This window comes from Nerophis lumbriciformis, linkage group LG02 (assembly GCF_033978685.3).
Source record: "Nerophis lumbriciformis linkage group LG02, RoL_Nlum_v2.1, whole genome shotgun sequence".
NCBI classification, from domain to species: Eukaryota; Metazoa; Chordata; class Actinopteri; order Syngnathiformes; family Syngnathidae; genus Nerophis; species Nerophis lumbriciformis.
Window position 1 is genome coordinate 23,356,540 of NC_084549.2, and position 27,386 is coordinate 23,383,925.

Genomic DNA, 27,386 nt, shown 5'->3' on the forward strand with positions numbered 1-27,386 from the left:
TCTAAAAAAGGCTGCAGTTGCGCCAGAACACAGTTCTCCACAATTTTTGACACAAAAGGTAATTTAGAAATGGTCCGATAATTTGAGAAACTTGTAGGATCTCACTGGATCGGTTCGCAGCCGAGTGTGAAGCGACTGGGATGAGAATCAGCACCTCCAAGTCCGAGTCCATGGTTCTCGCCCGGAAAAGGGTGGAGTGCCATCTCCGGGTTGGGGAGGAGATCTTGCCCCAAGTGGAGGAGTTCAAGTACCTCGGAGTCTTGTTCACGAGTGAGGGAAGAGTGGATCGTGAGATCGACAGGCGGATCGGTGCGGCGTCTTCTGTAATGCGGACGCTGTATCGATCCGTTGTGGTGAAGAAGGAGCTGAGCCGGAAGGCAAAGCTCTCAATTTACCGGTCGATCTACTTTCCCATCCTCACCTATGGTCATGAGCTTTGGGTTATGACCGAAAGGACAAGATCACGGGTACAAGCGGCCGAAATGAGTTTCCTCCGCCGGGTGGCGGGGCTCTCCCTTAGAGATAGGGTGAGAATCTCTGCCATCCGGGGGGAGCTCAAAGTAAAGCCGCTGCTCCTCCACATCGAGAGGAGCCAGATGAGGTGGTTCGGGCATCTGGTCAGGATGCCACCCGAACGCCTCCCTAGGGAGGTGTTTAGGGCACGTCCGACCGGTAGGAGGCCGCGGGGAAGACCCAGGACACGTTGGAAAGACTATGTCTCCCGGCTGGCCTGGGAACGCCTCGGGGTCCCACAGGAAGAGCTGGACGAAGTGGCTGGGGAGAGGGAAGTCTGGGCTTCCCTGCTTAGGCTGCTGCCCCCGCGACCCGACCTCGGATAAGCGGAAGAAGATGGATGGATGGATAGGATCAAGACCTGTTTTTTTTTTATCAAAGGCTCAACAACTGCTCCTTTACAAAAAGAGGGCACACTGCCAGAAATCAAGCTGCTGTTGATGATGTCCCTAACAGACAAGTCAATAGAGTCCTAGACTTCTTTTTCTTTAAAAAAGCGAGGGGGGACTGGGTCTGTGGGACAGGACGAGGTTTTTAAGTTTGTCAACTATTCCTGTAAGCTAAGGCATCAACACAGGCTCAAACTGACAAAACACAGCCGAGCACTAAGTGCCCACATTGAAACTCAATGGAGAAGGAGAAAGATTTGCCCGAATAGAAAAAAGGAGATACATTTTTCACAAGTTTCACTTGTCATCTCCAGTGAAGTGGCTGGATTCGGATTAAGAACAGAACTAATAGATTTGAAAAGAACACGTGGCTTGCTGACACTATATGAAATTAAGTCTGACAGATATTTTGTTTTCTCAACTTTAACCACACTTTGATAATTCCGACAGCTTTCTTTTAAAATTTGATAAGAGACCTCCAAGTGATCCCCTTTCTACTTGCGCTCCGCTCTCCACCAGTCACGCCGAGCTGTGCGCGTGGTGTCATTGAGCCAAGGCTCCTGTTTTGACTTTGGGACGTATAGCTCTGAGGGGCGCTATACTGTTCAGAATCTCAGAACATGCGGAAACAAAAGAGCACATCAATTGTTCAGTGTCTGCAGAATGTGATATACTCTGCATGGACACAGTGAACAAAGGAGAAAAGGCGGCTGCAGTGTCAGACCTAATAACACGCCCATGACGCACGGCAGGCGGTTTTACACCAGGGTGCAAACTTAAATTGAACATGACAGGACTGTGATCGGAAAACACAGCATCACCAACAACGACATTGTCAACATTAAAACCATAAGACACTACAAATGGATTTTCCCCAAAATTTGGGAATTTCGGGAAACGCAGGAATTTTTGGGAAAATGGTCAAAAACTTTGAGTGCTTTGGAGCATTCACACAATAATAATAATAATAAATAGATTAATTTTGGTGTAGAAAACCATATGTGTGAAGGCTTTGGAGTATTCACACAATTATTATTGATCAAAAGTCGCAGTGTGAAGTCTGCAGTCTCAACATGTCTGCTGTATGAGGTTGTGACTACAGTTACTATTTCCACTGTGTCTGAGAATGCGCTGCCTGCAATAACTGCAAAAACTCCACAGTAGTGTAACACAGTAGCAGCAGCACAGCAACATAAATAGCTTCTACACTGACACTTATTTTTTCCTTTTCCTTGGCTGCTGCTGATGGAGCTAATTTTGGTCCAAAGTTTTGTACCTAAAAAAAAAAAATTTGAAACAGGAAAAATTAAGTTTTAAAAATACCGAATTTTCCGCACTATAAGGCGCACCTAAAAACCTCAAATTTTCTCAAAAGCTGACAGTGCGCCTTATAATCCGGTGCGCCTTATATATGGACCAATATTGAGCCACAACAGGTCTCGCAACTACGGTAAGCAGCCACTTCTTCTTCTACGGGGGAAAATGAAGTCGGCGGCTGCTTACCGTAGAAAAAGAAGCGCTTCTTCTACGGGGGAAAATGAAGTCGGCGGCTGCTTACCGTAGTTGCGAGACCTAAACTTTATGTAAAGACCCAAAAATGTCTCCTATTAAGAGACACGCTTATGACGCAGTGTTGAAACTCAAGGCGATCAGTCACGCAGTAGAACACGGGAATAGAGCAGCAGCGAGAGAATTTAACATTAACGAAACAATGGTGCGGAAGTGGAGGAAGCAACATGATGACCTGCGCCAAGTAAAGAAGACTAAACAGAGTTTCCGAGGGAACAAAGCGAGATGGCTACAGTTGGAGGACAAACTCGAACAGTGGGTTGTTGAACAAAGAGCAGTAAGTAGAAGTGTCAGTACAATCACTATTTGTTTTGTTGACATTCCCTTTAGCGCAGCTCCATCTAATGGATGCATAACGTAACCCCAGCCTCTACTGTAGCGTCTATGCGCCTTATAATGCGGTGCGCCTTATATATGAATTGCACTCTGCACTGAAAGGTGGGGATGTGCGTACATGGAAGAGAATACAGTGCTTCAGGTTAGATGCAACATGGAGTTATCCTGAAAGAAATGTGGCGGCAATTTTAGTGTTGGCCTTGGCTTGCTATCAAAGTAGGCCTATGCAATATATATATAATATATTATTAAATATAATACATTTCGATGGTGGTCCGTCCAGTCAAACTGGACATTTTAGCAGGGTAATACCAACAATCTGTCCCGACTAAAATATTTCTGCGTAACTTTACAAACACATTTGGCTAATCGACATCAGTAAAATGTGACATAATTACTTAGTAAACCATCTTGCAAGAAGCATAAACAAGAGAAACCTACAGCATAGGACTCGTCGATTGCCATTTGAAGTACCTTGGAGTAGGATTCGGATTCGGGTGCGTATCTGGCAACCTCAGTCATGGAGAGTGGGAGGGGACTACAGAATTTTTGACAGTGATTGCAGTACCATTTCTGGCCAGATTACTACTTCTGGCTCCTTTAAACAAATTTGGCCCATAAATCTGATTCTGATTTCTGATATTTTTTTCAGATTCAGACTTTTCGCCCAAATTTTGCTTGGGGCGTGTGCCATCAACTGAGGAGTGTGGCAACATGATGGAACGTTTGACCCTAATTTAGCTCCATACGGCTGCTTCTCTTCTGGTAATAAGTTAGTAACAAACGTTATATTTATGAAACTACCAATTGTCCTAAAATGTGTATTGATCAACTGTATACATTTCTCACAATGTAAACACTCACCATGTGACCCAGGACCTTATTGGCCACAGCGCTGTCCCGGATATCAAACTGAGCCATGACCTTTAGCCTCTGCTCTTGCCTGAAGATCATGAAGGCATTTGGGGGCTTTTTAATGTAGGCCTTGCTACCGTCCTCCTGAACGTTGCGTTTCCTCCTTCGACTAAAACAAGGAAAAAAATGTTTAAGTACAAATGAAGAAAAGATCTTTCAGACATTCAGTTAAAATATAAAACCTAGTGTCCAACCTTTTTTCACTGAGGGCCGCAAACTGAAAAATTAAAAGCATGCGGGGGCCATTTTGATATTTTTTTTTCTCAAAACCAATACAATATATAGATTTTTTTTCAATCTTTAGTGCTCTCCTTGGTCTCCTTTTAAAGCTATTATCTCTGGATCAACTCCAGGTTGCTCTCTTGATATAAAGAAAACATTTTTTTTCTGTTTTATGCCCTTTTTGTAAAAGAAAATACATTTTTGAATGGCAAAAATACAAATGATCTAAAAAAAAATTCAAAGTGCATTATTTTTGTGAAGTATTTAGAGCCTTGAACAGGTCAATAATTCATAACACTATTGATTTGAATTGATTATTATTTTTTGAACAAAAAAAATAAATAAATAAATACAATTCTTGAGGATCCAAAAGGGCCCAACTCATAAAAGCGTTAAAATGGTCACACATTTGTTAGTCTTTTTACTTTTGACACTTGAGTCCAAATCTAAATCTCTCTATTATAAGTTTTTATTATTATTATTATTGTTTCTATTTGTTTGTTTTATGCCCTTTTTATAAAGGCAAACACACAAAATATACAATATTTCCCCCAAAACATAATTCAAAGTGCAATGTTTAATGTTAAGTAATTGGAGCTTTGAATATGTCAAACATTCACAAAAACATTGGATTTTGGTTTATTATTATTTAAAAACAGCCTGCATGGCAGCATTGTATCAGAGTCAACATTGCAAAATGTTCTCGTAAAATTTTTAATTGCACTTTAATATTGTTTTATTTGTTCCTTTTACTAGTATTTTAATAATGTGCCATGGGCCTTTAAAAAATTAGCTGCGGGCCGCAAATGGCACTTTGGACACCCCTGATGTAAACGGTCAAGAATACGGTTCACATTTGTGCTTTTTTCTTAAACATACTTTGATGTGAAGACCTTTGTTGGGGGAGAAGGATGATCATTTAGCTGCGGATGATCATTTAGCTGCATTTCAACAAAAGGCCATGTTGTACACTCTGGCAGGGTCATCGGAGGTTCTTCAAGGCACTGCTGGAACACAAAAAGTAGCAGCACTCATACAAACACAATTGAGTCAGGGGGTCTTCATTTTTGGCCAACAACAAGATTCTTGTTCATACTTGGTACGACATGTCAGACTGCTCCACAGTGTTTCCCTGGGGGTAGAAGTCGCCCGAGTGGCCGTGCTCCTCACTTCCTGTCAACAAAGTGGACAGTGGCGGGTCCTCGGGGTCGATAGGTGTGGGTTGTGGTGGATGAGGTTGACGGTCTCCCAGATAGCCCATCTCATCTCCAGGCTCGTAGAGCGGCATTAGGAGCTCGTACCACTTCATCTCCTCCACGGAAGCTTCACTTGGCATCGGCTCCATGCTGGTGTAAAGATGGAGATTTTGGGAGCACACACATTTGTACAAATTGGGTCAGTCAGCATTTCATTGCCCACAAACACGTTGAGTCAGCTAAATCTTGTCTCATCTGAGCACATAACGTTTTCCCAGGACTTCATTGTGTGTCTTGTTGAGAAGCGGGACCCTAATGGTTTTCTGCTGTGGTCCTAACTCCATTGACATCATTAACCAGACTCACCCCTGTTTCATTCAGAGTTCTCTTGTTGATTGACATATTATTTCAAGCAATTAAATACAACTTAATTTACAACCTGTAATGTTTTCTTCAGATTTTTGTTAGTATTTTTTCCCTTTTGGTAAAACTGTAGTGTCCGTGTCTTTATAAGGGAGTAAACTTACAAAATAAGCAGGACAAATAATTGACCTCACTGTAATGTACATCATTTCAGGATCTACGATAACTATAGTATCTACAACTTGAATCACAGTTAATATGACATCACAGTACTCACATCATCCACTTTGATAAGTTGCGTTGAGTCAACTCAAAACAAACAACATCATTGAAATACTCACCAGTTGTAATAACTAAATGTTTAGTTAGCTCACTTAGGCAGCTTTTCACTTCAGTCGCTCTGAAAACCAAATTGTTGACTAAAATAACACATTTTTGGTGGGTGGTGTCTTGTATACATGTCACATGTTTTCAAAGATGTCTTTGTAACTGTTCAATGGTTGCCATGGTTACAGGCTTTGTCATCGCTTGATAATGCTTGCACATATTTTCAGCCCTCGTAATTATCAATCAATCAATCAATCTTTATTTGTATAGCCCTAAATCACAAGTGTCTCAAAGGGCTGCACAAGCCACAACGACATCCTCGGTACAAAGCCCACATAAGGGCAAGGAAAAACTCACCCCAGTGGGACGTCGATTATCTCTTTGAGTAACGGTCAAGTTTATACAGTTACGGATTTACATCATCATCTCCTAACCAGCGGTCATTAACGATACATTTACAGTGATTGGATAACTCCGAATGTTGTTTTGCAGTATTCAGTTAATAGTGGACCATTTGTGACATCACAGATTGACAAACGTACCTTTGTAGGAATTATAATATATGATGTCCGCATATCTCCTCCTGTCTCTGCTGTGCCAAGACTGTTGGCTGAAGCCTCCCGTGTCATTCCTTCTCCTCTCAGGCTCTTCCACCTGTTCTGATGTCCATCCATCCCTCCACAAGTCGCCACCTCATCGCATGGCCAACACAGATAGACAACATTCACACTCACATTCACGTCGACAAAATAAAAATATTTACGTTTTTATTTGTCCACAACATTTTACATGGGACTATTTAGTCAAACTGGGTCACGCAAAGTTGGATTACCATTAAATCCAGATGAAATACAAATCACTACTACTTGGTTTGCGGGACCACAAGAAAAGGTGAGATAAATAATTATTTTGGTCGAATCCTGGCACGTACACTTTTGTTATTAGTTTAAATAACATAAATATATTTATATAGATATTTGTCATGTAAACAAGAATGTGGTACACAGTAACTTTCTCAACCTTTTGTATTTTATCTTATCTCACAAGATAACAACAAATACCTACACAATAACATTTAAAGTGTTTATATCTGAGTGGGGCAAAGAGGAGATCCCAGCTGTGATTAATGTCTTTATGCATTAATGAAGGTTAAATATATTGTAGGCATTAGGTTGTATGTCTTACCCCAGAAGATCCAACAAAATATGAGGTTTGTCTGTTTTTTTCTCGTTACATTAAGACTTTAGCTGTATTTTTCAAAGCTTTGCAGTTACATTTTTTTTCTACAATTTGCCATGAACCAATAAAGAACGAGCTACAGCCCGCAAATGGCTCCTGTACCGCACATTGAACACCGCTGCATTTATGGCTCTTTGTCAGCGTTGAGTGAGTGACGTGACGTTTGAGAGCAAACTCTATCCTCATCGACTACTTGTTAGCTTTTTTGTTCCAAGCTAATGATGGTAATCAAAGAGTGAAGGGGAGTATTTATGTAGCTTTGATTGATTGATTGAGACTTTTATTAGTAGGTTGCACAGTGAAGTACATATTCCGTACAATTGACCACTAAATGGTAACACCCGAATAAGTTTTTCAACTTGTTTAAGTCGGGGTCCACTTAAATTGATTCATGATACAGATATATACTATCATCATAATACAGTCATCACACAAGATAATCATCAGGGTGTATACATTAAATTATTTACATTATTTACAATTCGGGGTGTGGAGGGGGGGGGGGGGGGGTTAGGTTTGGTTGTTATCATCAGTCATCAACAATTGAGAACAGAGAAATGGATATTGAAACAGTGTAGGTCTGACTTGGTAGGATATGTACAGCAAGTAGTGGACATAGAGAGAGGGAGAGAGATCAGAAGGCATAAGAAAAATATCTGCATTTTATTGTTTACATTTGATTATTAACAACAATCCGGGGAGGGTGTTAGTTTAGGGTTGAAGTTGCCTGGAGGTGTACTTTTATTGCGATTTTGAAAGAGGATAGAGATGCCCTTTCTTTTATACTTGTTGGGAGCGCATTCCACATTGATGTGGCATAGAAAGAGAATGAGTTAAGACCTTTGTGAGATCAGAATCTGGGTTTAACGTGGTTCGTAGTAGCTGGTCCTAGTCAATACATTACAACAATCAAATGTTGAGCCCAAATTGGAGGAAAAAGCATTCCTGAATGTAAAAATGCATACCTACTAGGGAGCAGCAAAGCTATTCATGTTGGAAGGTCTGCGTACTTATTCTGTCAAACAGTGACAAACATATTGATGGTACATCCTTGTCAAGACTGTTGCTCTCTGCTTCCGCTTTCTTTTGCCTTGTAACAGGCACACACACACAGAGACATACACACACATATTTATACAAGGAAGACTTCACATGAACTGATAGATGAATGTTCACTGATGAACATCACTATGGTGGACTTACAAAGTTGCCTGTGTAGATAGATAGTCCACCATATGTCTGTGTAGATACAGTTGTCTGTGTAGATAGATAGTCCACCATATGTCTGTGTAGATAGATAGATAGATGGATAGATAGATAGATAGATAGATCAACGGTCATCGTCATCTCCTAACCAACAATCATTAATGATACATTTACAGTAATATTGCATTATTCCAATTTTTAGATTACAAAAAAACGATAGACGCTTTAATTCGTCTATGTATTTAAAAGTAAACGTCGATGTATTCAAAAGTAATACAAAGTATTTGTTCATAGCAACTTACACAGACCTAGCTAGCGCGCTAGCATTAGCTGCTCATGTTAGCAAACGTAAACATGATTCATCGAACTAAAATTGCTTTTAAGTTAGCATAAACTTACCTCGAAATCTCTTGGGTTCATATTGGCCTCCAGGACGTCGGGAACTCGATATAGAAGCAGTAATATCCACATTAATGAGCAGTTAAGGTTCACAAAAGTGTCAGGTCTCTCAAGTTTTTCAGGACCTATTGGAGAAAAACATTTTCCAAAAACCCTCTTAATATTTCACATTCTGATTAAAAAACCAACAACTTCAATTTAATTCAAGTACACATCTTAAAACTGACATAAATTAAACAATAACAAGACTGGAACAGGTAAAGAGCAATAATGGGTCAAATGCAGAGAATAATCTCGCCACACCTAGTGTGTGTGTGACAATCATTGGTACTTTAACTTTAACTTTTTAACTTTAATAATATTTGTTTTACCTATTGCCTCTTATTTAAATGACTGGCAGGAAAGAAAATATTATAAGGGTTTTAATTAGGCCTTGGTTTCATTGACAAGCACATGGTTATGGTCTGCGTTTATTTTGAACATGCACACAATTACAACATGATACATCACAATTTCCATTTTCTCTTTTCAACGTGTTTGAAAAGGAGTAGCAAGAAGCAGAGTTGATTTAATCCTAGCCTTTTTCCATTAATTAGCAATTGCTAACACCTTTGTTCACCTCTTGTTCTCGATTTTCTCACAATATACTCCATACAAAATTAAATACAAATATATATATATATATATATATATATATATATATATATATATATATATATATATATATATATATATATAAATAAAATAATAACAAAAAGACACAACACATTTTGACCTTCTGTCATTATTGTTAATAAAACCAAACTTGTCATATTTATTAATAAGCTCAGCCAGTTTGTTTTTGCATCCCTTATTGAAATGGATGGATTAAATTATTTATCTCATGTGTTTTCAATTTAGCAGCAGTTACACACTTATTGTGTTTGGAGCAAATAGTGATTTACCTGCTGCATTATCAATCAATCAATGTTTATTTATATAGCCCTAAATCACATTTACCTGCTGCATTATCAATCAATCAATGTTTATTTATACATCCCTAAATATTAATATCACTTTTAAATTCATTGACCGTAATGTAAGTAAGTAATGGGCCCACAATATTTGCTTTATTGGACAAGTGCTTCCTATAAATAATATACTTTTTAACAATATGTCATACTTTAATTTATTGCAAAAACATTTAGACCACCAACCTAACACTACTGGGGCTTCCATGACTCCAGTTTGAGAACCTTTGCTGTGGACAACTGGTTAACAAATGTAATTTAGATCATTTTCCACATGGTGGTAGTATGCACCTTCTCAGTTAAAAAAAACCAGGTGTGACTAAAATCTGTTCACCTTTTCCACACAACAGGCATTTATTGAAAGTGAGGCTGTTAAACATAAACTGTTTAAAAAATAAAATCAATAGTGTTAACTGTAACAGGCCATAGATATAAACAGTATATGCAATAGTATAAAACATTTCATGTATTTTATGAAATTGTCAATAAAAGACACCATCCATCCATACATCCATTTTCTACTGCTTGTCCCTCTTGGGGTCACGAGGGGGTGCTGGAGCCTATCTCAGCTGCATTCGGGCTGGAGGCGGGGTACACCCAGGACAAGTCGCCACCTCATCCAAGGGCCTACACAGATAGACAGACAACATTCACACTCACATTCACACAACATGTTTAATTGTTATCTTTGTGTTACATATAAAACAGTAATTGCTAGGCATGACTTATTTGAAAGTCATATTTTATGTCTGCTTGTCCAAATGTGACAATGTTATAGTTTAATGCAAGGTCCACTTTATTTTGGAAAGCAAACTCCCAGCATTGTGCCTTGGGTCTTCAGGTTGCACATGTTGCAGCAGCAGCAGTGCAGTCACAAAGCTGGGAACTAGCAGCTGTGCAAAGATTCATTTTCAAGCACATCTGGCTTCCTTAGTTGTTGTGTTGATTCGTCACCTTGCTTGTTTGACGCTCTGTTGTTCTCAGTCTGGCCAATCATCCAACAAACTCCCAAGAAACCTGTGAACATTCATTGTCATTGTAAGTTTACAATATTTATGTATTAATGCTGAATCTATATTTGTCCTCACTGCTGTACATGAAGTGAAATCACTTCTTTTCATTTATCATCTATTTTCAAAGATCAGGATCAGGTCAGATAAGAAGGTCAAATAAAGAGCAAATTAGTTTTCAGTGCTGCACTTTCATTGTGACACATGATCAGAATTTAAAAGCTATCTGTGATGATTTTCCTTTTTTACTGACTTATAAATGTTGTTACAATGTTGGATACTCGTGCTAAACAATGTCAAAGCGTAAAATCATGATGTTCATGCATTTGGGCGTGAGCTTGCGCACAGTTTTGGATGCCTCTGAACAATGTTTTGCAGTATTTTGTTAACAGTGGACCATTTGTGACATCACAGATTGACAAACGTACTTTTGTAGGGATTCTAGTATATGCTGTCCACCAATCTCCTCCTCCTCTGCTGTGCCGAGACTGTTGGCTGCAGCCTCCCGTGTCATTCCTTCTCGTCTCATGCTCACCCACCTGCTCTGGTGTCTACAAAAGAAAAATATTAAAATTTGTATTAGTCCGCAGCATTTTACATGGGACTGTTTTGTCAGATTGGGTCACACAAAGGTGGATTACCATTAAATTTATTATTTTAGTCTAATCCTGGCATGCACACTTTTGTTATTAGATTAAATAACAGAAAAACACTACAGGATATTTGTCATGTAAACAAGAATGTGGTACACAGTAACTTCCTCAACCTTTTGTCAACAAATTTGTATCTTATCTAATCTCAAAAAATGACAACAAATAACTATAAAATAACATTTCAATTAATTATATCTGAGTGGGGCAAGGACGAGATCCCAGCTGTGATTAATGTCTTTATGCATTAATGAAGGCTAAATATATTGTAGGCATTAGGTTGTATGGTCGATGATGTCTTACCCCAGAAGATCCAACAAAATATGAAGTCTGTCTGTTTTTTTCTCGTTACATTAAGATTTTATCTTTATTTTTCAAAGCTTTGCAGTTTAATTTTATTTCTACAATTTGCCGTGAACCAATAAAGAACGAGTTACGGTCCGCAAATGGCTCCTGTACCCTTGCTTTTATGGCTCTTTGTCAGCGTTGAGTGTGTGATGTGACGTATGAGAGCAAACTCAACCCTCATCGACTATTAACTTGTTAGCTTTTTTTGTCCCAAGCTAATGATGGTAATCAAAAAGTGAAGGGGAGTAGTTATGTAGCTGGTCCTAGTCAATACATTACAACAATCAAATGTTGAGCCCAAATTGGAGGAAAAAGCATTCCTGAATGTAAAAATGCATACCTACTAGGGAGCAGCAAAGTACAGTCATGTTGACAGGTCTGCATTTTATTCTGTCACACAGTGACAAACACTTTGCTTGATCCTTGTTGAGACTGTTGCTCTCTGCTTCCTCTTTCTTTTGCCCTGTAACAGGCACAGGCACACACACACACACACACACACACACACACACACACACACACACACACACACACACACACACACACACACACACACATTTTAATTACAGCAAGGTGGTCTTGCCGCTGGGCCTTAGGCCTGTCGCACCTCCACCGGTGCCTGTGGTGGACTGTGCATAGCAGGGACGTCCTCTTCCCTGAGGCAGGCCTAAACCTGGCCGCATACCAGAAAAGGTTTTGCTGCAGGGTCTTCAGCTGGGGACCACCTCTCATTGATGTTTCGCCCCTTAGCCCAGAACATCTCCTGGTGGCGAGGCAGTGAACAGGGACGTCTCCCTGACACCCCCTGCAGCAAACCTACTTGGATGTTGCTCCCCAAGCCTTGTCGCGTCGTTTCAGCCAGAGCCAGTGGCTAGCTTTCTCTGCTACTTCTGAAAGGTCATTTATATGAGGAAGACTTCTTCACATGAACTGATAGAAGCATGTTCACTGATGAACATGACTATGGTGGACTTACATAGTTGTCTGTGTAGGACCAGTTTGGGTACAACCCCCGGTGGATTCTGTTTTCTATGTCGGTAAGCTGATAATAATTTTCCTGCTTCGACGCTGAGAGCGACCTCCACTGTGGACACATAAACATACATTTTTGTCACACAACAACACAATAACACTGTCAGCCTTTTATATGAAGCTGCTGTGACAACATACTGGCATAACTTGCCAGTGGATTCAACAAAAGAGAGAACAACATGAGCATGTTCTTACGGCCGAGCAGCAAGTGAAAACTTCAATAGATGGAACTTTAACAGAGCAATAACTCTTGTCTGCTTTATGACTGGCAAGCCAGTGAAATTAGTCCTGCCTCCAACTTTACTATATTATTAAATACAAACTACTGCTAATGTGAGGAAAATACACATTACATTCCTATCTTAACAAGAAAGTAACACTTTTCTACTCAACAATCAACATACAGCAGAAAGTCTAGTTCCACAAGCATTTGTACAAATAAAGGTTGACTGTTCTTGAAATGAATGCCAGATACTTAAGTAAACAAACACCTCTAGAAACTACTGTATATGAGGAAATACAGCAGTTTACTTGGTGTACACACATACATACACATTCATAGTGTGAACACTAACCATGTGACCCACGACATTATTGGCCTCAGCATTGTTCCTGTTGATGTACAGGTAGGTGGTCTTTCCTGCTTGGCATTGCTGCATGTTGCACCTCCTCTGGTGCCCACGGGTCAGCTGCAGGGTCATCAGCTCGGAACCACCATTCCTCAACGTTTCGCTCCTTTAATCGCTAGAACATCTCCTGGTGGCGGAACAGTGACAGAGACGTCCCCCTGCAGCTGATAGATGTTACCCCCTGCGGCTGCTGTCGGGGTTTGTTGTTCTTTCCCCAGCTTCTGTCCTTCCTCCTCAGCCAGACCCAAAAGCTGCCTTTCTCAACCTTCTCTGCCAAATCTTTTATGGCTTTCCTCAGCTTCCCTCCAGTCAGTCCTGCGTCCCTCAAAAGGCGTGTGGCTGACAGCCCCACGTAGCCACGGCGGCCAACCTCCACTGGGTAGATGGTAGCCTTCCAGCCATGCTCCTGGCACTCTGCAGCCAGCTCTGCATACTTGGCCTTCTTGCGCTTAAAGGCGGCTTCAATCCCCTCTCCTGCTGGCACTGTCAGTTCAATGAGGTGCACCGCTCTTGCCCTGCTGGACAACACCACGATGTCAGGACGGAGAGATGTAGCTGTGATCTCCATGGGGAACCGGAGCTGCTTGTTGAGATCAACCCTCATGTCCCACTCCTGGCCGGGGCAGAAGGGCCTCGATGTCTCTCTTGGCCTGGTGTGTCTTTGTCCACCCCCTTCCATGACAAAGATGGTGTGGTTCTCTGCTGGTTCTTAGCTGTCCAGTTGACACCACTCCAGCACCTCAGCCAGTTTCTACAGGACATTGTCGTGATGCCATCTATAGCGCCCTGGGAGAGTACGACCTTGCAGCCTGACAAGATATGCTGGAGGCTTGCGTTGGGAGCATTGCAGAGTGCGCAGGTTTCCTCATTCCCGAACCATTGATGAAGGTTATGATGACAGGGAAGCGTGTCGTAAGTAGCACGTATGAGGAAACTGATCCTTGCCTGTGGGATCTTCCACAGGTCAGACCAACTGATCTTGCAGTTGAGAACTCCCTCCCAGATTGTCCAGTGTCCTTGTCGGCACTGCGACACAGCCTTGATCTTGTAGCGCTCTTCCTCTATCCTCGACACCTCTGCCACCACCATCTCCTTCATCTCCTTGCGGTTAGCCTTGGACCAGAACCGCGGCTCTTCTCCCCATCCTAGCCCTGCTCTTCCTGCCTGGACTCTGCCCATGATGTCTCGATGTTGCAGCCTACTGATGGCTTGGTCAACCTCAGCTTGGGCGTTCCACCTTCAGCCAGTGGGAACCTTGGTGTTGGCGTTTCTCACTGACTGGTCAGTGGATTCCCTTAGCTCGAGCACCAGCCTGATGGACTGCAATAGAAGATGTAGTACATTTGTCCCAAAGAGGCTCGTTTCAGAAAGGCACCTTGGCAGTCCCAGCCATTTTCTGATGAATGCGTTGGCTTTTCCATCCATCTTACAACGGAGGACGGGATCTCACTAATTTTTAGGGGCCACATCACTCTCCTGTAGAGTATGTGCTGGTAGCACCAGACCTGACCTTGGCTCTGGTCGATCATTGCCAGGCCGTCCGTGAGCTGTTTCATGACGGTCCTTGCCATCTGTTTGTCAGACAGTTGGGCGGTGTACTGCCTCCCCAAGCTTTTGACGGGTTGCTCCGACAAGAGGGAGATTTTCTCTTCTCCGACGACAAAGGTGGTGTAGTCTTTTCTGACTCCCCTTCTGAGTGACAGGCTATGAAATTTGGAGGGTTTGATCTTCATTCTGGCCTATGACATCATCTCATTCATCCTTCTCAGCAGCCGAGATGTACATGCTGCTGTCTGGAGGAGGCTGGTGACGTCGTCCATGTCACTCCTCAATGAGGGTAACCTCTGAAAAGATGGTAGTTTTATTCCGCCAACCATTTGAGCTGAGCTTTGACTTTGGACATTTCCTCCTTCCTGAAGATCATGAAGATGTTTTGTGTTTTTTTCCCATATAGGCCTTCTCTCCACCCTCCAGGACGTCACGTTTCCTCTTTCTACAAAAACAAACAAACAAAAGGATGAAGGATAAATCATTGAATGGTTAAAAAAAAAACTCTCCAAACATCCACCTAAACTGTAAACATCTCCTAGAAGTGAAATGAAAACATATTGATCAATTTATGGTTTACATTTGTGCTCATGCGATTTTTACCAAAACGTTGATGTAGAGTCCTTTGTAGAGGCAGGAATGTCTTTATGAGTTACAGTTATAGCATCTTTGGGGGTACTTCAAGACACTGCTGAGGACACAAAAACATGTATGGAATCAAACTGTGTCCATTGGTGAGACGTACTTGATCGCAAGAAAAGACCCAAAATAAAAATAGTGTCATTCAACCTGAGAACTTCTGGTCATATTTGTGGATAAACTGATCTTAGTGAACTTGAATTTCCACCATGAAACATGCTTAACAATATATTTGTTATTGTCAGACACTTTCTATGCTAGTTAATTTGCTTTTTGTAAGTAATACATACTAAAATCTGATATACTATGTACTTCTTAATGAACACTCCAATTAAATCCTCTACTCAATTATTTGCAGAGTATCAAGTAAGTGTGTGTGTGAAAGTTCTTATCGGTGGTGTGGGAGCATGCAGGTGATGGACAGGCCACTCAGAGACCGGGTACTGATGGTTCATGTACTGTGGAGAAGAAGAAGGAATTTGATATATTCCCTCAAAAAGAGTTTTCTTTTTTAATTGAATGTTTGGTTTTCCCACCCTTACCTGCTTGGTAACATCACCTAGTGGGTTCATGTCGAGGTAAGATGGTTGCATGCAACTGGAGTAAGTTAACTGGTCACCCAGGTAACCTATATCATTTTCTGTTAACATTGTTAACATGGGTAGGTCGTCTGGGTCAACCAGTGGAGGCGGTGGTAAATCGTTGTCCAGGACGCCCATCTCCACCATGGGTTCGAGCAGCGGCATCAGGAGCTCGTACCAATCCGCCTCCTCTCCAGAAAGCTCTCTTGGTGTCAGCTCCATGCTGGTGCAAAGATGGAGATTGCTGTCAAACGTACATAAACGTCTAACCATCTTAACAGTTCTTACAATTACAAATAACACAATCAGTCAGCATTTCAAACGTTTTGATAATCGTTTGTTGAGTAATTTGAGTCATCTGTATCCCAGTGACTAAGGTAACTTTTCAAAACATTTGAACAGCCAAAATGATTTAAAAAAAACTCACCAACAAATGTATACAAATGTCTGGGAATTAAGGTAACGTTTAGTTCTGCTTCAGAGGTGACATGCTAGGACCACAAAATAGTAACTAAATTAACCAAAAATTCCTGATGGGTGTGATTTATACTGTCCAGGACAGGCCACGTGTCATAGAGTCTTAGAGTAACGGTCAAGTTTCTATGGTTACAGATTTACGTCATCAACTCCTGACCATCCATCCATCCATCCATCCATCTTCAACCGCTTATCCGGAATCGGGTCGCGGGGACAACAGCTCCAGCAGAGACCCCCAGACTTCCCTCTCCAGAGCAACATTGGCGACTTCCTCCTGGGGAATCCCGAAGCTACCGCACTCCCGCGGAGGAGCCTGCCACGGAAGGGGCCCAAAAGAACATAAATAGTGGAGAACTACATCACTGTGAGGAGAGAGTTGCTTTGACTGAAAAGATAAGACCAGACCTATTGACCACACCCATCCCAGGCTCCCACTGGCTGTTCACTGACGGATGTTGTTTCAGACATCCTCGAAGGGGATTGCAGGCAGCATGGTCAGTGGTACAGCAGTCCAGCTCGGGAGAATGGGAGACCTTGGCCACCCAGACACTGGACGAACAGCTGTCGGCACAAAGAGCTGAACTTGTGGCTTTGACAGAAGCCCTAAAGAAAGGAAAGGACCAGGAAGTGACTATTTTTACAGACTCGGCTTATGCCTTCATGTCAGCTGTCATTGACCTTCCTAAATGGAAGAGAAATGGCTTCCTGACTGCTGAAGGACATCCGATAAAATACAAGACAGAAATGGAAGCACTGGAAACAGCGATGCTCCTACCGAAAAGGATAGCTATTGTCAAGTGCAAGGGACACAGTAAGGAAAAAGGGACAGTAACTGATGGTAACAACTTTGCTGACTCCGTAGCTAAGCAGACTGCTGGCTATGACAGGACTGGGATTATCATGACTGCCACTGCCTGCCAAAAAGAACTCCCACCTGCCCTGTGTGATGATGAAATCAGAAAACATCAGGAGCAGGCCTCAACACAAGAGAAAACTTTGTGGCTAAGAAGAGGCGCTAGACAAGACCCGACAGGTCTTTGGAGAGGGCCCAATGGTCACCTGGCCTGGCCCCCAGGTGTTAGACAGAAAATGCTCCGATGGGCCCATGGTCCCGGACATGTGGGGGCAAAGCAAACAAAAGCGAAGTTGTCACTATGGTGGCACCCCTATTTGGAGAACATTGTGGACAACTACGTCAGATACTGCGATATCTGCCAGGACTTTAACCCTAGACCAACACTGAAACCAGAAATGGGAACCTTCCCCATTCCGGCACAAAATGGTGAAGAATGGACAATTGATTACACTGACATGATCAATCCGGTACAAGGGAAAAGGTACTTGCTGACTTGCGTTGACAATTACAGTGGTTGGCCGGAAGCAACCCCAACCTCAAAAGAGGATGCAAAATCAGTAATTAAATGGCTTGTTAATGACCTAATTCCCCGACATGGTTTCCCCAAAAAGATTAGGTCAGACAACGGCACACATTTTAAAAATACTCACCTGGCCTTGGTTGAAAAGGCTCTCGGACTAGAACACAGGTTCGGTTCGGTATACCATCCTCAATCCCAAGGTAAGGTCGAGAGAATGAACCAAAACATCAAGACAAAATTGGCTAAAATCTGTGCACAGACCAAATTGAAGTGGGTTGATGCGTTACCATTGGCGTTAATGACCATCAGAATGTCCATAAACAAAACTGTTTTTTCACCCTATGAACTGCATTCAGGTCAGCCCTTCCCAGGACCAGCAGCCCCCCTGGACGGAGGAGTCAACGTAAAACCAAAATGGTACTTTGATCAAATTCAGAATTTGTGTAATACTTTCTCTGCACAGATTCGGGGACATCAATCCACTACTCCAGGGACCCTTCCTCCTGTTGAGTGGGTCAAGCTAAAGGTCATCAAACGTAAGTGGACGGAGCCCAGGTGGACTGGTCCCTTCAAGGTCGTGGAACGGACGTCCCACGCCCTTCGACTGGCTGGTAAAGGAGACACCTGGTACCACCTCTCACTCTGCACTCCTGCTGAAGATCCTGACAAATCTCCAGCGGATGTCATTGCCGACATCGCCACATCATCTGCCCCCCTCAACCCCCTCGCAGCGCCTTTTCAGCCTGAGGCATCTGAAGAAGAACGGGAGCAGACCGATGATTTTTTAGTATGTGTGTTACCGGAGTAACACACTGAAAGGGGTGATAGTGCTAGTAACCTCTCCCCCAGGTCATAGAAGAGCGAGGCTTTAATTACACACATAGTCCTGCAGCCCAGAAGAAGACGCTGAGAGGGATACCGTCGTGTAAATCTTCCAGATTTTTTACCTATAGTACTCAGATCAACTTCTATATTGTATATCATTGCTTGAGACCAGTCAATATACTAAATGTTTCTTAGTTTTTCTCGCTTGTTTTCAGCATAACTATTTGTGTCATTACATTAAGTGAAAAGTTTGATGTTTATCCCCGTTGAGTTACCTGAATTACTCTGATTTTGATTTCTGAAAGGCAGGATGTTGTACCCAGTAGGATTCCCTGACAGACTGGTGTTTGGGCTTGCTCTACTGACCTAGTGTCTCAATTCTTCCTTCCCGACGACAGTGACTGACAAGTGTCTTAGAACGTACGGCGGACTTGAAATAGACTGGGTCAAGGGGGACAGCAAGACTTACTTTTTTGACCTATGCAGTGTGATTAAGTGCGAGGGAAAAAATAGTTCTTACCGTGCTAGTAACCTCTATCTTTGTTACGACTCAAATCTGAACTATTGGTGTCGGCTGCGGACAACATACTCTGGTAAGTGGTGCCCCTTTTGGAAGCAGGTAACCTACTACACAGGGCCCTCTGACTACCATGACCCTTTATATGCCAGCATACATCGAGAATTCAAGGTTATTCTGAGAGGGATGACCTTTCAGAGGAACTTTGATCGGTCCCAGAACCCCCTTTCCCTTACAATTGCCAGAACAGGTGTTATACCTAGTACCTTTTAAGTTGTTTTGGGGGTTGACCAGACAGGTACAGACCCTAAAGGAATTATTAAAATTAATGTCCTTGAGAGAGCGTTAACTACCTCTGCCCCCTCTGTGGCACCTAAAGTGCCACTCCACCTGGGTGACGTTACAAAGGCTCTCACATCTGTGTATACTAATGACATCACCACCGAATATCTGGTAGCTTTGACCTTAGGAGCAGGTGCAGGCAACCTGTGGCTTAGGTGGATGACTAGCATGGCTAAGAGCCAAAACCTGGGTGACTGTGTTGCTTGTTCCGCTGGACGTCCCTTTCTCCACACTTACCCCGCCCCTTTTAAGTTGACTGACACTAATGGCTCCAACTGTCTTATCTCCTTGTTTTCTGAACCCACACCGCCAGGTTGTGATTTGTTGGCTAGTGTGTACCCTCCTGTTGACAATTTCACCCGACTTCTTCCTTTTGTGGCCCAAAAGCTGAACTACACATGTTTTCAATTTACAGGACCCCCTTCATCCCCCTACAAATTGGGTGACATTACCCCCTCCTGGTGCACCACCCTGATAGATGGCTCAAGGATAGGCCCTTGGGCACGAGCTGACTTATTCTGGTATTGTGGGGAGCAAAGATTGTACATTAGAATCCCGACGTCCGCCGTTGGACTTTGTGCTATGGTTAGACTGGTGACCCCAGTCACCCTAGTGGGTACCAAATTAACACCCCTTGGAACTCCTGTTTCAGCGGCCTCTCTAACTTCCCGCAGAAGACGCCATGTTTTATCTCGGAGGAGTGTAACGGGCTCCTTTGATTTGATGAGAAACCCTGATGGTGTTTACTTTGATGCAATTGGACAACCAAGGGGGGGTCCCACCACAACATAAATTGTGGTGTGAATCCTGTGCAGGTTTCGAGAACCTTCCTATAATTGGTGCTATTTTCCCTGTGACTGCTACTAAAAATGTAGAACGCATTAACTATGTTTTTTATAATCTGTTGAGACTGACCAACCTGACTCGTGACGCTGTTGAAGGACTTGCTGAACAACTTGCCCCAACTTCCCTCATGGCCGTCCAGAACCGCATAGCCCTTGACCGTATCCTAGCCAAGGAAGAAGGTGTGTGTGCAATGTTTGGTGACCAATGCTGTACCTTCATTCCCAACAACACCGCCCCCGATGGCTCGGTCCAGAGGGCTCTGGAGGGCCTCCATGCCCTGTCTAAGGAACTTACTGAAGTTTCCGGTGTCTCTGACCCCTTCAAAGATTGGCTCCAGAGCACCTTTGGAAGGTGGTCTGACCTAATTAAGTCTGCCCTGATCTCCGTTGGAGTTTTCTTGGCCATCATAGCCTCATGCGGTTGCTTTATCGCCCCTTGTGCTAGGTCTTTGTGCACCCGCATCATTGTTAGAGCTGTAGAAGGACACCCTCACCCTATTTCTGGGTTTGCTATGTCACTGAAGGGGGTCACGCAATGTGGTGACTTTCGAGAAATGCTAGTTTCCTTCCCTGAGGGTGACGACATTGACATAGATTCCATCCGTTTATCTCCCATGTAACTATGCTTTAAATTTTTTACTAGCTTGCTCAAAGAGGGGCGTATTTTAGAAGTGTTGTACTAGTGATAAAGATCTTTTTAGAAGATCTGAAGGGGGAATTGTCGGAGGCAGATATTTACATATATCCGAATTTAAGTTGTACTTCTTTCATTTCTTAGTCATATTTGAAAACAGCTCGTGTTTTCCATTTATTCTCTTGATGCTCTGTCAGCAAGTATACTATGTGTGATAACCTTGAGTTCTTTGGAATGTGTTTAGACTAGCATTTTGTTTTGGCTACAGAGATGGGACGAGAGAGAGGGTGGTGGGATCGGGAAGACAGACCATTTTGGGAGGCGCAATAGAATGTTCTATGGTTAGACTGGTCTCAAAATGTATACTGGAAAAGCTTTGCCAATATACATGTTCTATGGTTAGACTGGTCTCAAAATGTATATTGGAAAAGCTTTGAAAATATACAACAAAATACCTATTCTGTCTCTGGTGGTTTTTTCAACTCAGCTTTAAGTGTCGTAAAGAGCTTGGGAGCGAATTGTGACTTGAATTCCCTGGGAGGAACAACTGGTCCAAAACGCAACAGTTCCCAGGCCAGAGAGGAGATGTAATCCCCCCATCTGGTTCTTGGCCTGCCGCGGGGTCTCTTCCCAGTGTGACGTGCAACGAGGACCTCCCTAGGGAGACGCTTGTGAGGCATCCGCACGAGATGCCCGAACCACCTAAGCTGGCTCCTTTCCAAGCGAAGGAGCAGCGGCTCTACTCCGAGTCTCTCTCGGGTGACTGAACTTCTCACCCTATCTCTAAGGGAGATGCCAGCCACCCTTCTGAGGAAACCCATTTCGGCCGCTTGTATCCGCGATCTTATTCTTTCGGTCATGACCCACACTTCATGACCACAGGTGAGAGTAGGAATGTAGATAGCTCGGTAGACCGAGAGCTTTGCCTTCTGGCTCAGCTTCTGGTTCAACTCCTAACCAGTGCTCATTAATATTACAAGCAGTCAATATATTTTTATTTTCTTTAGTATTTTTCGATATATTTAAAAGTGTTAAAGGCCTACTGAAACCCACTACTACCGACCACGCAGTCTGATAGTTTATATATCAATGATGAAATCTTAACATTGCAACACATGCCAATACGGCCGGATTAACTTATAAAGTGCAATTTTAAATTTCCTGCGAAACCTCCGCTTGAAAACGTCTATGTATGATGACGTATGCGCGTGACGTCGATGGTTGAAACGGAAGTATTGGGACGCCATTGTATCCAATACAAAAGGTTTTGTTTTCATCGCAAAATTCCACAGTATTCTGGACATCTGTATTGGTGAATCTTTTGCAATTTGTTTAATGAACAATGAAGACTGCAAAGAAGAAAGCTGTAGATGTGATCGGTGTATTAACGTCTGGCTACAGCAACACAACCAGGTGGACTTTGACTTGGATAGCAGACGCGCTATCCGACGCTAGCCGCCGACCGCATCGATGATTGGGTGAAGACCTTCGTCGCTCCGTCGATCGCTGGAACGCAGGTGAGCTTCGGTGTTGATGAGCAGATGAGGGTTGGCGTAGGTGGAGAGCTAATGTTTTTATCATAGCTCTGTCGAGGTCCGTAGCTAAGTTAGCTTTAATGGCGTCGTTAGCAACAGCATTGTTAAGCTTCGCCAGGCTGGAAAGCATTAACCGTGTAGTTACAGGTCCATGGTTTAATAGTATTGTTGATTTTCTGTCTATCCTTCCAGTCAGGGGTTTATTTCTTTTGTTTCTATCTGCAGTTAAGCCCGATGCTATCACGTTAGCTCCGTAGCTAAAGTGCTTCACCGATGTATTGTCGTGGAGATAAAAGTCACTGTGAATGTCCATTTCGCGTTCTCGACTCTCATTTTCAAGAGGATATAGATCCGAGGTGGTTTAAAATACAAATCCGTGATCCACAATAGAAAAAGGTGAGAGTGTGGAATCCAATGAGCCCTTGTACCTAAATTACGATCAGAGCGAAAAAAGATGCGTCCTGCACTGCACTCTAGTCCTTCACTCTCACGTTCCTCATCCACGAATCTTTCATCCTGGCTCAAATTAATGGGGTAATCGTCGCTTTCTCAGTCCGAATCGTTCTCGCTGCTGGTGTAAACAATGGGGAAATGTGAGGAGACTTTCAACTTGTGACGTCACGCTACTTTCGGTACAGGCAAGGCTTTTTTTTTATCAGCGACCAAAAGTTGCGAACTTTATCGTCGTAGTTCTATACTAAATCCTTTCAGCAAAAATATGGCAATATCGCGAAATGATCAAGTATGACACATAGAATGGATCTGCTATCCCCGTTTAAATAAAAAAAATTCATTTCAGTAGGCCTTTAAAGTTGTTTAGATAGCGAGTTTAATCATAAACTTTACAAGTCACTCTTGCTAGCTACTGTAAATCATACTAAAATTGTGTTTAAGTTTAAAAACAAAAAACTTACCTCTGAATCCCTTAGGTTCATCTCTGGTCTTTGGGAGGTTGATAATTCAATATTGGAAGCTGTAATATCCACAATAATGAGAAGCTTAAGTGACCAAAAAAGATAGCGAGTTTAATTATAAACTTTACAAGTCGGCCTCGCTAGCAAGAGCTGCTCATGTTAGCAAAAAGTAAATCAAACTAAAATTGCTTTTAAGTAAAAAAACAAACAAAAAACTTACCTCTGAATCCCTTGGGTTCATCCCTGGTCTCCAGGAAGTTGATACACCGACTTTGGAAGTTGTAATATCCACATTAAGGAGCAGCTAAAGTGACCAAAATGTGATGAAAATTGTATTCTGTCCAAAATGGCGTCTCAGAGAGCAGACTTTGTAGGTTTTCATTTCTACCGTCTTCTACCGGTGTAGACTCTACAGACTAAAACCAACAACAAATTTCAAAGAGATAAGAGTACAAAAATACAATGTGTTTGTTTTCGTATAAAATACAGTGGTGTAAACATCCAAATGGGGTCCTTGTCTGAAAGAGCAGATTGCAAGTTGTATATATGTAGCAGCAAGAAAGTTGACAATTGACTCAATCAACACTCAAGATTTGTGTTCATCTCCTCATGATGCTAACAGATGTTAAAGTACAGCTCAACAAAGCAACACTAAAATAATCATTTACAAAACCCAAACCCTGTGAAGTTGGTACGTTGTGTAAATCGTAAATAAAAAAAGAATACAATGATTTGCAAATCCTTTTCAACTTATATTCAATTGAATAGACTGCAAAGACAAGATATTTAATGTTCGAACTGAGAAACTAAATTTTTATTTTGCAAATAATCATTAACTTAGAATTTAATGGCAGCAACACATTACAAAAAAGTTGGCACAGGGGCATTTTTACCACTGTGTTACATGGCCTTTCCTTTTAACAACACTCAGTAAATGTTTGGGAACTGAGGAGACCAAATTTTGAAACTTTTCAGGTGGAATTCTTTCCCATTCTTGCTTGATGTACAGCTTAAGTTGCTCAACAGTCCGGGGTCTCCGTTTTGGTATTTTACGCTTCATAATGCGCCACACATTTTCAATGGGAGACAGGTCTGGACTACAGGCAGGCCAGTCTAGTACCCACACTACTACATTTTATTGTCATTCAAATTTGAACTTTACAGTACAGATAAGAACGAAATTTCGTTGCATTACCTCATGGTAGTGCAGGATATAAAAGCAATAAGGTGCAGATATAAATAAATAGATTACTGTACAAATAGATATATTGCACTTTTGCATAGGCTATGCATCCAGGTTTATGAATTTATGTTATATTGTCTTTATATTCCAGCGAGTTATCTCCATTTTGGGGGGAATTGAGGGGATAATTATGATGCGTTCAAGAGTCTTACAGCCTGAGGGAAGAAGCTGTTGTTACAGAACCTGGAGGTTCTGCTTCAGAGGCTGCGGAACCTCTTTCTAGAGTCCAGCAGTGAAAACAGTCTTTGGTGGGGGTGGGAGGAGTCTCTGCAGATTTTCTGAGCCCTGGTCAGGCAGCGGCTTTTTGCGATCTCCTGGATAGGAGGAAGAGGAGTCCTGATGATCTTTTCCGCCATCCTCACCACTCTCTGGAGAGACTTCCAGAGAGCAGCCACACTGTTGTAACACGTGCAGATTGTCTTGTCTTGCTAAAATAAGCAGGGGCGTCCATGAAGAAGACATTGCTTGGATGGCAACATATATGTCGCTCCAAAACCTCTATGTACCTTTCAGCATTAATGGTGCCTTCACAGATGTGAAAGTTACACATGCCTCAGGCACTAATACACCCCCATACCATCACAGATGCTGGCTTTTCAACTTTGCGCCTATAACAATCCGGATGGTTCTTTTCCTCTTTGGTCCGGAGGACTTAACGTCCACAGTTTCCCAAAAAAATGTGAAATGTGGACTCGTCAGACCACTGAACTCTTTTCCATTTTGCATCAGTCCATCTTCGATGAGCTCGGCCCAGCGAAGCTGCCGGCATTTCTGGGTGTTGTTGATAAATGGCTTTCGCTTTGCATAGTAGTTTTAACTTGCACTTACAGATGTAGCAACGAACAGTAGTTACTGACAGTGGTTTTCTGAAGTGTTCCTGAGCCCATTTGGGGATATCCTTTACACATTGATGTCTCTTTTTGATGCAGTACCGCTTGAGGGATCGAAAGTCACGGGCTTGCCGCTTACGTGCAGTGATTTCTCCAGATTGTCTGAACCTTTTGAGGATATTACGGACCGTAGATGGTGAAATCCCTAAATTCCTTGCAACAACTACTTTGTTGAGAAATGTTGTTCTTAAACTGTTCGGACAATTTACTCATGCATTTGTTCACAAAGTGGACCCTCGCCCCATCCTTGTTTGTGAATGAATGAGCATTTCATGGAAGCTGCTTTTATACCCAATCATGGCACAACCCTGTTCCCAATTAGCCTGTTCACCTGTGGGATGTTCCAAATGAGTGTTTGTTGAGAATTCCTCAACTTTCTCAGTCTTTTTTACCACTTGTGCTAGCTTTTTTGAAACATGTTGCAGGCATCAAATTCCAAATGAGCTAATATTTGCAAAAAATAACAAAGTTTCTCAGTTCGAACGTTAAGTATCTCGTCTTTGCAGTCCATTCAATTGAATATAGGTTGAAAAGGATTAGCAAATCATTGTATTCTGTTTTTATTTACGATTTATACAAGGTGCCAACTTCACCCAATAGGAATGAATTTCAATTTTTCTTTGGAATTTGTCTTGAAAAGTGTAATCAGCATAAACATCACAAGGAGCAGTAGGAGAAAAATAAGAAAATAACATAAATACGCTATCTTAGACCATCCCCGCTTTATTAGTTAAGCTTGCTGGTATACTTTGTATTGCACATAAGAATAAGAATAATAATAATAACTGGGATTTATATAGCGCTTTTCTAAGTACCCAATGGATGACAAAGAAAGCCTTTTAAAGTAGCTTTGTTACAGAAAATGGTGGAATGCAATACCAAGTTGCGGTGCGTAACACATATGACTTTGTCAAAAGTACATATTTTAATTATATTTAAGAGACACAATCACCGTTATGAACCAATAAAATAAAAGTATAGACACAGAAATGGTCAGCTGCATAGAATGTGTTTTTTGTAAATTGAATATTTAAGCAGAGCTCTTTAAAGCTATCTTCTAAATATATGGTCCACTTTATTCTTGAGCGCACACTGTCTGCATTGTGCCTTCGGACAACGGCAGCAGCAGAAGTGCAGTCACAAAGCCGGGAACTACTGCTGTCTCTGCGCTAAGATGCATCTTCCAAGCGCGAGTGGCTTCTTTAGTTGTTGTTTTGATGCATCGCCTTGCTTTCACCGTAGTGCGAAGCTCTGTTGATCTCAGTCTGGCCGATCATCCAACGAACTCCCACCGAAGCTGCGAAGAAAACATTTTTGTTTAGTCTTTTACTACTGGAACATATGACTTGATTATTACCACAGTTTTCTCTTTTTTTAATTTCAATAATTTACACAGACCCGCCCAGCAAAGTCATAGCTGAAGTTTGAAAATACAAATACTGTCATCTCTGGAATCGTAATTTAACGTAACAAGGCCTTCACAAAATAATAAAAAAATGTGGCTTATCAACGCCTACAGCTGCCAGCACTAAAATATGAGCCTGTTTTGATGCAATGGTAAATGTTGTGTTGTGATGTTGTATTTTATTTTTTATTATATCGTATATGTATTGTGCGCTTTTTTTCTTTGAAATTGTAATTTTACTGCCTTTTTTACATCATGGTCA

The 27,386-nt window shown here is 42.0% G+C and overlaps 2 protein-coding genes across 10 annotated transcripts in view; both read right to left on the reverse strand.

Moving 5' to 3' along the window:
• The window catches only part of LOC133605712 (uncharacterized), a 28,738-nt gene extending 4,578 nt beyond the window's left edge, over window positions 1-24,160 (reverse strand). The window contains exons 1-17 of one of the 7 annotated variants that reach the window (XM_072915856.1): window positions 23,807-24,116; window positions 23,587-23,645; window positions 16,083-16,344; window positions 15,505-15,998; window positions 13,300-15,346; window positions 12,669-12,776; window positions 12,300-12,582; window positions 12,033-12,155; window positions 11,123-11,245; window positions 10,639-10,701; window positions 8,675-8,799; window positions 8,273-8,354; window positions 8,035-8,159; window positions 6,373-6,522; window positions 5,041-5,290; window positions 4,824-4,951; window positions 3,672-3,831 (exon numbers count right to left, since the gene is read on the reverse strand). In XM_072915856.1, coding sequence (XP_072771957.1) covers window positions 3,672-3,831; window positions 4,824-4,951; window positions 5,041-5,289 — 537 coding nt within the window. In that variant the 5' untranslated portion in view covers window position 5,290; window positions 6,373-6,522; window positions 8,035-8,159; ... (10 more) ...; window positions 23,587-23,645; window positions 23,807-24,116. The other 6 variants (XR_009815172.1, XM_061958957.1, XM_061958965.1 and 3 more) reach the window with 6 other exon arrangements.
• Window positions 24,161-26,263: 2,103 nt separating this feature from the next.
• Window positions 26,264-27,386, reverse strand: part of agpat4 (1-acylglycerol-3-phosphate O-acyltransferase 4 (lysophosphatidic acid acyltransferase, delta)) — a 49,621-nt gene continuing 48,498 nt past the window's right edge. For all 3 annotated transcript variants that reach the window (XM_061959008.1, XM_061959000.1, XM_061958994.1), the window contains one exon: window positions 26,264-27,016. In XM_061959008.1, the coding sequence (XP_061814992.1) occupies window positions 26,922-27,016 (95 nt within the window). In that variant the 3' untranslated portion in view covers window positions 26,264-26,921. The remainder of the gene's footprint in view (window positions 27,017-27,386) is intronic.